Here is a 14,446-nt window from a genome sequence, read left to right on the forward strand (position 1 = left end):
AGATAGATAGATAGATAGATAGATAGATAGATAGATAGATAGATAGATAGATAGATAGATAGATAGATAGATAGATAGATAGATAGATAGATAGAAGGAGCAACATCTGCACAAAATTAGAGCCTGAGTACATTAACTAATTGAACATGAATCCATTACCTTGCGCTTTGGCGTGTGAGGCCAGCAGGCTCCCTAATAGCAGAATCCACAGGTATGACATCATGGGAACGCGCTGTTCTGCCTTTACGGATAAATGGGGGCTCACTTTCTCTGCCTGTGTCCTTTACCAAGGTCAATTAGCCGGCTCGGGGGGTTTCAGGTGGATTTAGAGGGCGTGTCTGTCCTGTCGGCGTGYCTGCTGTGCGTTCCGGCGTTTTCGAATGAGTCCCGCCGTGCTGCCCCTTCAAGGTGCTCCAGATGCTCTGGCTCAGTGCGCGCCGCCGTGGAACTGCAGCCGTCTTTTGTCTGGATTGGAGGAGAGAGGGTTAGGTCTTTATTGAAGTGGGCGGGTCTCCCGAATACCSGCGGGCAAGACTGTTGCTGTGGTAACACGAATTGATCCGTGATTTAATTTGTTTCGGCAGCATAAATGCCAATAGTGTGACTGATCAACACGTATTTGTTTTTATTCCGGTTTTCCCCCCTGAAATCTGTTTTGTGAATCACCTTCTCGTCATTATAACCATGGGAACTAAGGACATACATAAATATTTCCCGTGCAACCTTTACTTACTTGTCYATGTACTCACGCATTTCCTACCCTGGAAACTTGAAGACACTCATAACTAGAGGTAAGCTGTACTTACCATGCAACATGCTTAAACACGCTTAAATATAGCCAATATTGAATACATTGTGCAAATCACAAGGCATAACCTCCTCAGACTCCTGTTTGCCCCACGTCTATCCTACTGGCACCAAGAGTCTCAGCAAATAGAAAATAACATTAGACCAAAGAAGCTTTTATAAAAAAAAAAAATAAGTCCCACTTTAAAATAAACTCGGGGTGTGTCTGTGCCTTAAATTTTTGGTTAACACATGCTTGATCCTCTCTCAGTAAAGCTACTCGCAGTGGAGTAGCCAGACAATTTACTCAAATAAGAGTAGTGGTACTTATTTGGGTAAGTAAAAGTAAATAGAACAGTGCAGTAAAACTACTCCTAAAAGACAAGAATACAAAAAACCTCCAAAACGTTACAGTTGGATTGAGATATTTTTGTAATCAACCTACAAACATATTTAACCCTCCTATTATGTTTGTGTCTGAGGTACAGCAATAATGTTCGTGGGTCAATTTGACCCGGGGAGAGTTTTGGTTCCTGCAATAGTGTCAGGAACCAAAAAATTCCTCCAAAACATTTATCTGATTATTAACTCTAATACTAACCATCTCAATCAAAATTTGTGCAATTATGTTTTTTTATTTCTCAGAAATTAAGGATTAATGACGACAACTTACTCAATTACATAAAAATGGGATTTACATTTTTTATGTCCACTGAAAAAAACCTAGACACAAAAAAACAATAATTTCCTTGAAAGTGATCTTTGGTAAATTTTTTTATATTACATTTAATTTTTTTTTTCAAAGGGTGATCTTTATAATTGAACTTGAGACACACATACTGTTCCGGGTCAAATTGACCCGCCAATTAAAGTCAAGATAAATGAGTCATGCAGAGAGTATTTATGTTCCCCTCCACTTCTACTGAGTGTCCACTCAGTGTGGGTGGAGTTTACCCACGGGAACAGAATAGGTTCCCGTCAAAAGTTGTATGAACACCTGCTTTCTCGCAGTTCATCGTGAAGTAAAGAGAGCAGGGAGAAAGTGGGTTTGTGTGTGTCTGCGTGTGTGTGCATGTGTGTGTGTGTGTGTGTGGTGTGTTGTGTTGTGTTTGTGTGTGTGTGGTGAAATAAGGTTCATAGCTGTAAGGAAACAAACAGAATTGGACATTTTTAATCTTTTTTTGCACTTTAACTTGACTGCCGGGTCAAATTGACCCGAACAGTATAGATGTAACAAATGTGTAAAATTAATAAATTTTCAATTTATATGTAGAGTTCACCTATTAAGACAAATAGAAAAAGTTTCATGCAATAAAAATACTTGCAACTATTTTAAAAATATTTTTAAACTTTGAAACGGGTCAATTTGACCCACAACATAATAGGAGGGTTAAAAGCATGACTCTTACTACATACAAGTTTAGAATACAGCCATTGAATGTGGATTTGTGTTCTTGGTTTTGCTGCTGTAATAAAGAATATATCACAAAAAAGTGTAAGCTTTTCAATTTCACTGCTCATACATTTGCACTTCTATTGTAATATAACTGAAAAGTGAATTTAAGTGCATTTAAAAAAATGAAACACACACAGTGACAAATGCAAGTGTTTATTACTGTTAATTAAATTTGTCCAAATATCTTCAGAATCTTGGAATAYCACATACAATCAAATTTTAAAAAGATTTGTAATAGATAATGTWAGAAGTCCTGAAGAATCTTGAAGAAGACTGCTGACAAGGCATAAAAGGTCAGTGCTTGTGACACGCTGTCTTCAGTATTTTCAACCTAAACATATTAACTGAACATGAATCATCTTCCCCACCCAGAGTGAGGAAAAAAATGTAGTAGAAAAAGGTTTACAAGCGATGTTCACTCAAGAGCTTGGCAGAGATTCACAAGGCGTGCATTCGGCTTTAAGAGCCTCCAAACATAGATATTCAGGATACAGACTACTACAACCAAGGATGTCAGTAGGATCTTACYCTGGCTGTGGAGAAAATGAGAGGATGGATTCTCATGGACCTAAGTTCTTTTTTAACAATCAAACTCTTAAACTTTCTTGGAGGCAACAAAACTAATTGCTGGCGCGTAAAACTTCTGCAGACAATGATGATCTGGGAAGCAGCATCACCTTCTGTTAGTCCACTGTGTTTAAAAGTCAGTGTAATGTGTAATTGGATCCATTTGTACTTCTTTCCGATGACGAGCTAAATGGAGATGGAGATTTTGTTTCCCATCAGAACTTTGATAACTTTTAATCCTCAATGTTTTCCGCTCATCAGGCTGTTCCTTAAAATTCCTTAAAACAATAGGTATAAYAGTATGGCATATTTTAAGAGCTTGGTAATGATATGCAGATAATTTCCATCACATTCAAATCTAAATACTAAAATTGCAATGGCCTTCATTATTATTTTGATTMAACTATTTGGGTATTTCTTGTGACCCAAAGAGCCTGTATATTTTTAGAAAAAAACAAGAAAAAAAAAACATGTTTCTAGGAATAGCCAAAAATATAAATGAATGCAAGACTTCTGGTGTATTTCAACATAATGCCTCTATTTTCACAGGCAGAACATCAAACATTTTACTCCACCTTTTTTGGGGGGATTCTTTCTGGCCTAATTTTGAAACGGAAGGTGGCGCCATTTAGCTGTTTTCTACTGCAAAGTTTCTCTCCATGGCGTTACAGAACCAATTGCAAACATTTAGCACATTTTTTCTAAGGTTTTAACTAGTCATAAAACATAATTGTTCAGTACATAAATTGAAAACAATGGCTTGTTACAATTTAGTACAATTGTTTTGGTAAACAAGATTTTTATTTTTGGAATAGAGAGGATATCAAACTCTTAAACTTTCTGGGAGGCAACAAAACCAATTGCTTTTGGTTAGATAGAAAATAAGGATACAAAGAAAACTCTGTATCAATGCACCATCAGATATTCTGAATGTAAACAGGAACACACCCTGGTGATTTCCCTATTACCAGCAGGTGTGGAGGCAAAACGTTTGTGGTTAGCCAAATGACATTCAAAAGACTGACCTTTATATGTTGTCCRGCTAAAGTCAGATTTTWAACACAATAGGTCAAATAATAGATATTAAGATATGTAAAACTAGTAGATTCATGTTACAAATGCTGAATATTKGGGAAAAATGAAACAAAATGAGTCAAAATGATGTTTTTAATTAGTTTTAGTACAATAATTACATTTGACTCATTTACTATAAAACGAACATAATGCCTTAGCTTCAGAACATATTGGTAAACGGTACATCCTGAAAAAAAACAAAGATTTGCAGCAATTCTCAGCACAACATTCAGATGTCAGATCCATTTGGCACCAAATTTCACCTCTMAACTGTTGTGATGAAATAGTTACTTATGCATTTAACTGGTTAATAAAATATAAAACAGTGAAGATGAAGTTAATGAGTTACCATTTCTTTTGGTCACATCAGAGGAAAACAAATGGTGAGGCACATTGACGGTTGCTATAAAAGGTTGACGGGTTTTTCTGGGCCATTCCTTTTAAAACACCACTTGATTTGTTAAGGCAATAAAGCTCAACAGTACAGAAAAGGCAGAGTTTTGAACTCACATACGTGCTGCTTTTCGCACAGGCTAACAAGGTATGCAAGGTAGTACACACTCAGCATTGACTTTTAGGTTGTACCTTTGGCTGAACATACTCTTTGCTCCTTTCTTTTAGAAAAACAAAGTCAATCAGTCATATTATCCACCAGCCAGCTGTACCTTAAAAGCACTTGGTCATCACAATATTGGTCAACTTTCAACTAGCAGTACCAGATATACCAAGTCTAGTATGGCATTAAAAACCAGACTTAAAGGAATTTGGGGATGTAGTGGTTTTCTGAGTCTGTAGTGTGAGGCAGAAAGTGCTTCAAAATATATACGTGTCTTTGGCGAGTCACCAAACTCCTGAATATTACAAAAACTGCTGTTGAAATTTAAAGCAAAAAATGTCAAATGAGCAAAAAAAAAAAGAAAGAAAATGACTTGAAGCTGTTTAACAGTGATGCAAGTATTCACCTCAAATTCATGCACTTAGTTTCATTAAATATTGAAGAGTTCTCCACAGAAGGCAACACTAATTTGAGTTACATACAACAGGAACCTTCTCATGATTAGACTTGAAGAAATCTGCTGTGAAATCCATTTATTTAGAAAGAAACAAAATAACAAAAAGCACACTGATTTTAGAGTTTTGAACAGTTTGTACCAAATTTTCTTCTTGGTTASGCTGAAGATGGGAGAATAAAGTCTTGATTGCCTGCTGACGTACAGTTAAGACACAGGCATTCATAAAATATGATTCAATTCAATACTTGTRTTTAACTCCATGGGCTGTTTTCAAGTAAATAAGTGAACGAGACAGGAGGAGTTGGGAGAAAAAAATATCAGTAACATTGAAAGCAAAAAGGAGGCAGTGTTTGCGGTCTCAGCCTGTCTCCGTGAGATGAAATGATGACCGGCCGAAGGGTGATTTCTTTTTTTTGGGTGGTTGATTGGCCATTGAGAAGGCTCACATTTTATTGAAGCACTCTTTGGCGTTGGACCACACTTGTATTCCCTGAAAAAGCAAAAAGGTGTCAGAAAATGAGAATGTTTGAATTATGAGGAACGCTATATGGAAAAAAAGAAAAAAAAAAAAAAACTGAAATGAGAATGCCAAATAATCAAAAGTACTAAATACATAGAGAGAATTTATTGGAAAAAATACGAGAAGTGAACCTTTTTACACATGCTGATCTGCATGATGGCGTAGCTGATCAACGCTTCACGCAAGTCTTTTTCCTTCTGCTCCTTGAACCGCTCAATGTCGTTCCATGCTTTCTCCACAAACTCTCTGATGACACAAACACATCCTATTATCAGTTTGTCTGTCAGGAAGAAACACAACCGAGGATAAGTGAGAGGAAGAGGAAACTAACAATGGATGAWTTTGTATGCTCTTCAGTTATTCATGTGCYACTTCCTCTTTTTTTGTATTCACGCAGGTGGCTTTTGTATAGGAAACCACTGACTAGACAGGCAGCTGTGCAACATCATAGAAATGCATTATCGACTACAGGGCTGAAAGAAAGACTCAGCAGGGTTTGTTTGGCAGGGACAAGCGTCTAAGCAGACACAGCGTGGCAGGTAACCGTGTCAACTGTCGGAAAGAAAAGACAGGAATTGTGGACTCAGTCCTGCTCTAAGAAGAAACTCRCATAATGACTCACAAGAGCTTAAAAAGTAGCAAAGTCTTTGTTTTTGTCTGCACGCCATCAAGAATTTCTCCATTAAACATTGGCCATTAAACATTGACTGAAAGATATGCACAATGAAAACCTTTGAATGCATAAAACACAAATCTAGATGTCCGCACAACAACTGAATAACTTGCAATGTCATGATGACCATTTTCTCAGCTRTATACAGAAATGTGCATTGTCTTTCTGTTCTGGATTCAGAGTTAACATGAACCCTAAAAAGTGAGCTGCCTTTGCAGAAAAAGAAGTGAATTAATTCAATTCCAAGAGCATGTTTTCATTCCTGTCAATAAAATTAATCAGAAGTGCTATCGCCCCCCCAAAACTGACAATRAATGGAGAGACGGTGTTTTCCAGCTCGCCATGAGAATGAAYGGAAATACCTGCAGTCCGAGTTATGCAATCTCCCAATTAGTACATGCACTACTGTGATGGCATAATAAGCCCCAGGGTTTTTGGCAGGGTCTTGAATTTCTTTAGGTAGGAATATCATGTGTTACTTTATCTTTCACTTTATAGTAAGACAGGTTCTATTTAATCAGATGGTTGTTTTTAATTCTGCAAGTCAGGCAATCAAGACAGGAATGAAAATGAACCCAAGAATGATTGCTTGATGATATGAATCATTTAAATTAGACTAAAAAAGTACWAACAAATTTAATCCGAAAAGGGACAAATACTCCTAAAGCCTTGGCGTTACTCAATTATTCACCAGCCTTAACTTAAAAGGTTGTTTCATATTATGAACTGCAACTTTAGAAAGTTTAAGCATGAAGGAAGGCCTTACTGGGACTCTGCGTTCTTCTCCTTCAGAGCTTCCTCTCCCTCTTGGATACTCTGTTCCAGGGCTGCCACCTTGCTCTCCCTCTGCTCCTGAGTTTCTTGGCCAAATAATTTACTGGTCATTCCCTTCAGAGAAAAGATTCGCACCGTCTGCGTGCACACACAAGAAAAGAAAGAACCGTGTAAAGTGAAAGCAGAGTCAACACATCGCTAGTTGCACAACTATTCCAAACTTTAGTTACAAAAAAAAAAAAAATGAATTAAATACATCACTGGTTAAAAAATCTTATTGGTGTGTTTTGAATTGGACACATGTTTTTATTTGGTACAAATGAGTGAGAAAGAAGTTGTTGTTGTTGTTACCCCAGTCTCCAGCTCTTCCTTCTGCTGCTTCTTGTAGGAGAGGTCCTGTGCTGCCATCTCCAGCTCGTACTGGATCAACTCATGTTTCCTACAGACTGACCTAAAGCATACAATTTATTTTTAAATGCAAAAAGTAAATAAACTTGAAATTCATTTTTGTTCCAGTCAATAGAATTCCTTAAATTACCTAATGTAAAGATAAGGATTAGAATAAAGGACATATATTTTTTATGCAGCTCCATTAACAGACAGACGTTCTGACAGGATGGCAGCGTTGCAGATGTTCCAAACAGGAACACAGTCAAAGGCTCTTCGAGGACATGCATTATTGCTTACAATTTGTTGTGGCTTGGCAACTGTGCAACAGCAGCACCAGCTGCTCAACTGTACCATAAGCTGCTACCCATATGTTTTTAATTCATCCTTAAAAACAAAATAAAGGCAAACAGAAATCTGCTGATAAACGGGACACACTGTGAGAGTTAGGTAAACCAAACAGCCGACTGGTAGATGAGGAAAAACCGTCGAGCCAACTGAAAGGCAGAACGCCCACCGGTTCAGAGTGTTTGCATTATGTCAAGCCTTACAAGCGGTAACTGGAGTTTGATTTTCTATGTCTTACATAATCAACACGGCCTTGATACATGTCCAAAAATAACTGTAGCACTCTTGAGTAATCATTAATTTTTAAGGATACTTTGAGTTAAAAGAGGCCTTGTAGAATATCTGTTACACAGATAAACAGAGTTGTGGACTGTTTGTATATTTCATTACACATATTTTAAAATATGAAGTAAGCATTTCAAAAAGCAGAATGTTTGCCGTTTTTTTTTTTTTTTTACCGTTATAAAAATTACAACTCTTAACTATGTGTGACAAATGCCAACTACTATTTGTTCTTCTGATTTTCCCTGTACTATGATTAATATTTTGCACATTAAAGTAGTTCTAGATGGAAAACACAAACATTTCAGGAAAAAAAAATCCAAACCAGTTATTAAAAAACAACAGCAAAAAACAACAAAAAAAACAGTGGTACTGATTTGTAAAGTTGTTTGAGTCTGAAGCAAAATGGAGGATCACATTTTAATATTTTATGGCTGCTGATAGGAGTGTCAATCTTTTACAGTAATTTACCTGACAGCTTCCGTGTAGAAGAGGTATTCCTTCAGCTGGTCTGCATAGTGCTCTTCTTCTTCAAGAATGTCATCTATTGATGCAGCATACCTAGACACAAACACAGAGGCATTTGTGTAGAGATAAGCTAGAACAAGATATGTTGTATCAGTGTGTGTGCACACAGTGCTAATCTGTAACTTAGATAAAATAATCAAGTTTTACCAGAAAGGTAAAAGTTAGAAAGTCTCAGGCTCCTACTCACGTATCCATGTGGTGGCCAGCACTCTGCAATCCGTCTCCCATTTCTTTTTCTATAGCACTCCACTCACTGAAAAACAAAAGTTTTGAGCACTAATTTACCCCAACAGTACTCGTAATTTTGTTGAAGCAATATGAATTTTAAATAATTATTTTTTCTCTATATTCTCCTATTGAAAATATAGAGGTGGATTAGTAACCACCTTTAAAATGATTAAAATAGCACCTAAAGCATAACATTTCTGACAAATGTAATTTTTAATAAGAATGTAAAATATTTACAACATCAAAACATTTTAATGTAATTGTTCAATTTAGAAAAAAATGCCATAGATAATAGTTTCTTACCTGAAAACTCTGCCATAGTTGGCATGAACTTTATAAACCCCATAGAGTCTGTCTGCAACTCGCTGGAATAACAAACAGCAACATGATTTCTTTTTTGTTTGTTTGTTTTATTTACCTTAGGCATACTATTAATTTCAGGATTTAAAGTTACATTCCAATTAAAGTCAGAATATTCACTAAAAATGTCACATGGTGCCTAATTGCATGTGAGTATTGCTCCAAAAGGAAGAAGGCTAATAGCAAATTACATACAGAAATTAAAAGACTGAATGTCAGTTTACGTTAAAAATTATTCAGAAACATCATATTACAAACATAGATCTATAAAAACAAAATATAAGCTAAGCATGTATATTTGATTATCTATGTGTATTTGATTATCTACAGCGTTTCCAAACTTACCGCTCTTATCCTGAGTAACTGAGAGATGACGGTGCTCAAATCCTCACTGTACTGTTTCAGAGCTGTGAACCGCCTAAAAACATGACAAGTCATCATTTGTTTTGCAGCTTCTGCTAAACTTTAGTTTAATGATGCAAATATCAAGTACATGTGTGAAGAATCCCTCTTTATCTTGCAACCGATTTTGCTGCAGTCCTCATGGATTTTGTTTAAAATAAAAGTGTAAGCTTCAGCTCCAGAAACCTCACTGTGATTTGCTGGAGTTCAAATTCTTTTAATAAGAAAGAACAATTTCTGACCGGTGTCTCTTTCTTTCCTTTTCTTGAATTTCTTTAGACAGAAGGATGATGTGTTGCTTTGTGATTTGGTTTAGCCTATTTTATGTTGTAAGATAGTTTCTATTTCAGTTAATTAAAAAAACATTTTGTCCACCTACTTGTCAGGATTCTTGACTCTGAACATGGCACTTAATGACTTTAATCTGGAGTCCGCCTTTTGGAAAAGAAGAAATATTTTTTTCTGTTTATACATGACAAACAGAAAATCTACAGATTTGATGAGATTTAATATCATAAGACACAACTGGTTTTACAACTACCAACACTAAGCAAATACATTCAATCACAGTAACTTGATCCAACCTTGTCTTGGAAACCTGTCTCCAGGACTGCTTCCCTCCATCCCTTCTCCTAAGGACATTCAGAGAACACAAGGCAGACAGAGATAAGAGTTGGAGGTCGACACTATCRCTTCAAAAATAAAAGTTGAAAGTGACTGAGAAAAACAAAAGGGTYAAAACTGTGACCTTTTAGTCAGAGTATACTTACTGCTGTACCTGTGCRTCATTTATMCTTTCAAACTAATACAACATAAAATTAGCAGAAGAGTTGCAATGAAASCTGCTAAATGGAAACCTTATACCGAGTCTGAAATAGCTCAATGGCAAATGATCTTCAGCTAAAATTCTGTTTTTTCACAATTGACCTGAGTCRCAAAGCAACATTTGCATCACTTTTCTACCTCAGGTTTTAGATCTGCTAAAAAAATGTTCCAAGACGTTAAGCAACAGTGGACTAAAAAAGGGTCATAATGAGTTGGATATTTGGTTACAAACCTCTGTGAGAAAGAGGAAGAAAATGTTATCGTTTGACAGGACAGGATGTGATGCAAGACGCAACAGGAAGTTTTCCAGACCAACCCTCCGTCGCTCTACAAAATCTGGGTCGAGGTTATCTGCTGAAAGCTTGTGCCACACAAACTCTGCCTGCAAGAGACACGGTCAAATCAACACATCAAAATCAGTAAAGGTTAAAACACAAATCCAACAATTTCCATACTATGAAACTGGTTTAATTAGTAGTACATAGTTCTACCATCACTTCAGTCTCACTCACTCTTTTCTCTGGCAGTGGAGGGACGATGATATAGGGATATGCGACCAGGAGATATGTTCTGAGAAGCTCAAACTCACTGTAGCGTCGCCACAAAGTGTCAGGTGCAGCTGGTGTACCTTCTTCTGAGACGGATTCAGCCGGCCTTCAGGCAGGAAAACAAATGGGATTAAACAGTAGAAAAGGAAAACAAAAGATATTTCACCCTAATGTTTTAAGTGCATGTATAACATGTATGAAAAAGCATACATGCTTTACTGATGCTGTAGTTATAAAAAATAACTACAGTATTTGTAAGCACTGTAAAAAATACATTGTCAAAAACCATCTGATGTTGATGCATCTAATTTGCATATTTCAGTTCTGTGTGGAAGGGTAATTTTAGTGATTAAACAAACAAACATAGCACTTCTAATGCTTTTCTAGTAACTGAACCAATCCAAGACAAGAGTCCACTATACAACAGTTCTTCCCACTTTTATTAGACTTTAAATGTTTATAAGTTGCTCATTCTGTTGGCGATCTTTCTCAAAGATCAATAAACTTTCAATTCTAATGATCATTTAACACTGGAACTGGAACACATTTTAAATATTCAAAATAAACAAACAAAACAGAACAGAAACAGCAAATAAAATGAACTATGAAGTCTCTGTAAACGTTGAGACCAAAGACTTTTGTCGTCCAGTTTTTAGTGGCAAGAAAGAGAGAAGAGAGAAAAGCGATAAGACATGAATTTTCTGGTTCATCATCTACAACACTGCAGGCCTCATTTGTCAGCAGCAGTGTTCATTGCTGCACAAGTAGGCAGAGGCTGGCCAAGAAGTGGCATTGATGRGATACTCAAAACCACTTATAAGGTTGGCCTGTCTCAGTTCTGCCAAATGCATCTTAATCTTCAGGACTAAACAATTATGGGAGAAAAGTGGAACTTGGAATGCGTGAATCCTGTTTTATTCTGCATTTGGCAGAACTGAGACAGAACTGATGGAATTAACTCGATAAATGATCTCTACCAGAAAGCCCTGAGGGAAAATGTCCATGAGGTTTTTGACCGTCAGCTCATGGTCATTTGGCTTATGCACAAGTACAATGACCAAAATYACATCAACAAGTTCACGCCTGACTAGATTGTAGAAATTAATGTTTTGAAGTCTTGTCATCAAAGTCTAAACTTAAATCCGATTGGCGTGATCTTAACTAGGCCATCCATGCTGAAAAACAATCCTGCAAAGACAAGTGGGCCAACATTTCTTCACATAAATATAAGACTTTTTGCCAGTTATCAAAAATGCTTGATGGCTGTTGTGGCTGACAATCTGGGCTAATRTGGACAGTATTCTCCCTTAATTAATGAATAAGTTTCTCACTTCCAAACTGCATTTTCTATTTAATCAAGTTACTTTTGTCCAGTATTCAAATTTGATGGATGATTTTCATGCAAGTGTGATAAAAAGGTAAAAGCAGAAGAAATCTGTTAAGTGGGTTAATGGTTTTCTACTGCATTGCAAAAGCTTGTTACTGTGAGTGTATTATGCCAATAAATGTGGTAAGAGCCAATCCGTTGTGTTTACCCACACCCCCGTTTTGAACCCGTTGGACTGAAATGCTTCTGGTACATTGGTTAACTGAAGAAAGCTTGAGCAGATATGATCAGCTATCCATCAGTTCATAACCTACCGTGTTTCTATGAGGTAGACAGTGTAAGTTTCTTGCATGTTAACCGTGTTCTTTCCTGTCCTCTTATCTGCCTCGGCCACGCTTATCTCCATTTTCTTCAGCAGAGCTGTGCCTCTCTCCACCATCTAAAACCGGAAATATGAACCAGAAACATGAGCAAGAGCAGCAGAGGCACGGCAATGCAAGTCCAGGTGAGCAAAAAGCTCTGACTTTGTAAAGTCTTTTGAGCAAAACACAGTACAAATATATACAACAGTCAAATGAGTATGGGGAAAAAAATAGACCTTGTCATTTAGCTTATGATATGCAAAAACAAAAAACAAAAAAAAAACCAACAACAACAACAACAAAAAAACCGCGGAGCACGAGTCACCTGGATGAATATAAATCTCATTCAAAGTAAACAAAACTTCCTGTTTCGGCTGCTAACTAGCAAGCTAACACCGAGAGCAAAGTTTAAAAAGTTATTGAACCCTCTGAGCACACGCACTTAAAGCGTATTTTTCTAACATTAACAAGCAGATTCAAAGGTTGAAATTATCGCTGAATCAAACCTTCCATAAAATCGCAAATTCTTCTTTGAAACCCAATGGAAAAGTATCAGCTGCTAAGCATAATTCGGCTAGTTTAGGCCATACGGGGAGTGTTTTCTCTCGGGATAACTTGAAGTCGCTTGAAAAAAAGAAGAAGAAAAAACTTCGCTAATTTAAAAAGAATAAAATAAAATACAACCGTGTTTATTAAGTTGTTTTCCGACTCCTTTGAAGTGATGTCGGTGTTGCAAATCACTGCTACCTCGTCGCTACTTCCAGAGTCTGCCATGATCATCTGACTCCTGCTATTATTGCTGCTGCTGTCAGCTGAGCTGGCAACGCGCATGCGCACTACAGAAAAAACAGCCCTGGAGGTTTAAAATTGGACTTAAAATAATGAATAAAAATATAAGAAATACAGAGCGTACGAATAAAGAAGCCACTCATAATTTGGAATTAAATAAAAAAGAAAAAAGGTTCAGTCATCATGCATTCATTTACTCGAGCAATGTAAAGCACGTCTTTTTTTACACAAATGAAAAAATAATAAGAAGAATTTGAAACACCACACAGTCCGTATCAGGACAATAATAGCACAACAAAATAAGAGTAAGAGTTTCTTTTCCATTTTTCAGTTGACAAAGTTTTTATTAGAATTTTTTTGAGTGAATGTAACACCACAACAGAGAATAATATTATTGACAATAACAAAATAATTCTACACTCCTACGTTACTGATTTTATCATAAGTTTATATAACTTTATTAATGTTTTATTGTTCTGCATGTTTACTGTTTTCACCCKGAAGCCTTTTCTTTGGCAAGACTGACATCTACTGGTGTTACATTAATGTAGTGATTTGTTTTTCCCCTTGGTTCAGTTATGCACTGTTTGGATTCTCATTTTGACCACAAAAACATACCAACTTTTGAAAATTTATAACATGACTAAATAAATAAATAAATAAATAAATAAATAGAGAGAGAGAAAGAGAGAGAAAGAGAGAGAGAGAGAGAGAGAGAGAAAGGGAGGGAGAGAAAAAAGGAAAGAAAGAAAGAAAGAACGTACAGAAGAAAACAAAATAATTTGATCGTTGATATATTGTCAAACCTAAACTACAAACCTTGATGTATTTTCATTGGTACTGTGTGAGATACGTGAAAATGAATTGGCTCATAATTTTGAAGTGGAAGTAAATCAATACTCAGTTTCCAGATTCTTTTAACACATAAAAAAGCATGGCATTCTTTCCGCCTCCTGAGTCAACACTTAGTGGATCCAAGTTTCACTGCAGTTACAGCAGCAAGACCTTCGGTTATGTATTTACCAGTTTTGTCCATCTTAGAATGGCCCAAAATTAATCACTTTTTTCATATCACCCCAATAACTCCGGTTGCATGTTTTATAAGATGCTGGTAGATCTTATAAATCTACCAGGTCTTAAATTATTCTGCACTCTATCCATCTTCCCATTAATTCTGATTAGTTCCCTGCTTGAGAA

The 14,446-nt window shown here is 36.4% G+C and overlaps 2 protein-coding genes across 3 annotated transcripts in view; both read right to left on the reverse strand.

The window, feature by feature from the left end:
* Nucleotides 1–472, reverse strand: part of LOC103461637 (cell surface glycoprotein 1) — a 22,748-nt gene extending 22,276 nt beyond the window's left edge. For both annotated transcript variants that reach the window (XM_008403905.2, XM_008403904.2), the window contains exon 1: nucleotides 160–472. In XM_008403905.2, the coding sequence (XP_008402127.1) occupies nucleotides 160–223 (64 nt within the window). In that variant the 5' untranslated portion in view covers nucleotides 224–472. The remainder of the gene's footprint in view (nucleotides 1–159) is intronic.
* Nucleotides 473–3,962: 3,490 nt separating this feature from the next.
* snx4 (sorting nexin 4) lies at nucleotides 3,963–13,306 on the reverse strand. Its single transcript, XM_008403903.2, has 14 exons — nucleotides 13,145–13,306; nucleotides 12,413–12,537; nucleotides 10,736–10,877; nucleotides 10,456–10,605; nucleotides 9,983–10,030; nucleotides 9,778–9,833; nucleotides 9,342–9,414; nucleotides 8,940–9,001; nucleotides 8,596–8,661; nucleotides 8,352–8,441; nucleotides 7,215–7,314; nucleotides 6,856–7,001; nucleotides 5,548–5,662; nucleotides 3,963–5,386 (listed from the first exon to the last, which is right to left on the reverse strand). Exons 1-14 carry the CDS (start codon nucleotides 13,289–13,291, stop codon nucleotides 5,339–5,341), a joined length of 1,368 nt encoding a protein of 455 aa, XP_008402125.1. The 5' UTR covers nucleotides 13,292–13,306; the 3' UTR covers nucleotides 3,963–5,338.
* Nucleotides 13,307–14,446: the final 1,140 nt, after the last annotated feature.

This window comes from Poecilia reticulata, linkage group LG2 (genome assembly GCF_000633615.1).
Source record: "Poecilia reticulata strain Guanapo linkage group LG2, Guppy_female_1.0+MT, whole genome shotgun sequence".
NCBI lineage: Eukaryota > Metazoa > Chordata > Actinopteri > Cyprinodontiformes > Poeciliidae > Poecilia > Poecilia reticulata.

Coding starts and splice junctions, on each gene's coding strand:
- snx4 (XM_008403903.2), bottom strand. CDS start 13,291: ATGCGCGTTGCCAGCTCAGCTGACAGCAGCAGCAATAATAGCAGGAGT. Junction 10,606..10,735: donor CTCCACTGCCAGAGAAAAGA/GTGAGTGAGACT, acceptor TGTCTCTTGCAG/GCAGAGTTTGTGTGGCACAA. Junction 10,031..10,455: donor TCTTCCTCTTTCTCACAGAG/GTTTGTAACCAA, acceptor GAATGTCCTTAG/GAGAAGGGATGGAGGGAAGC.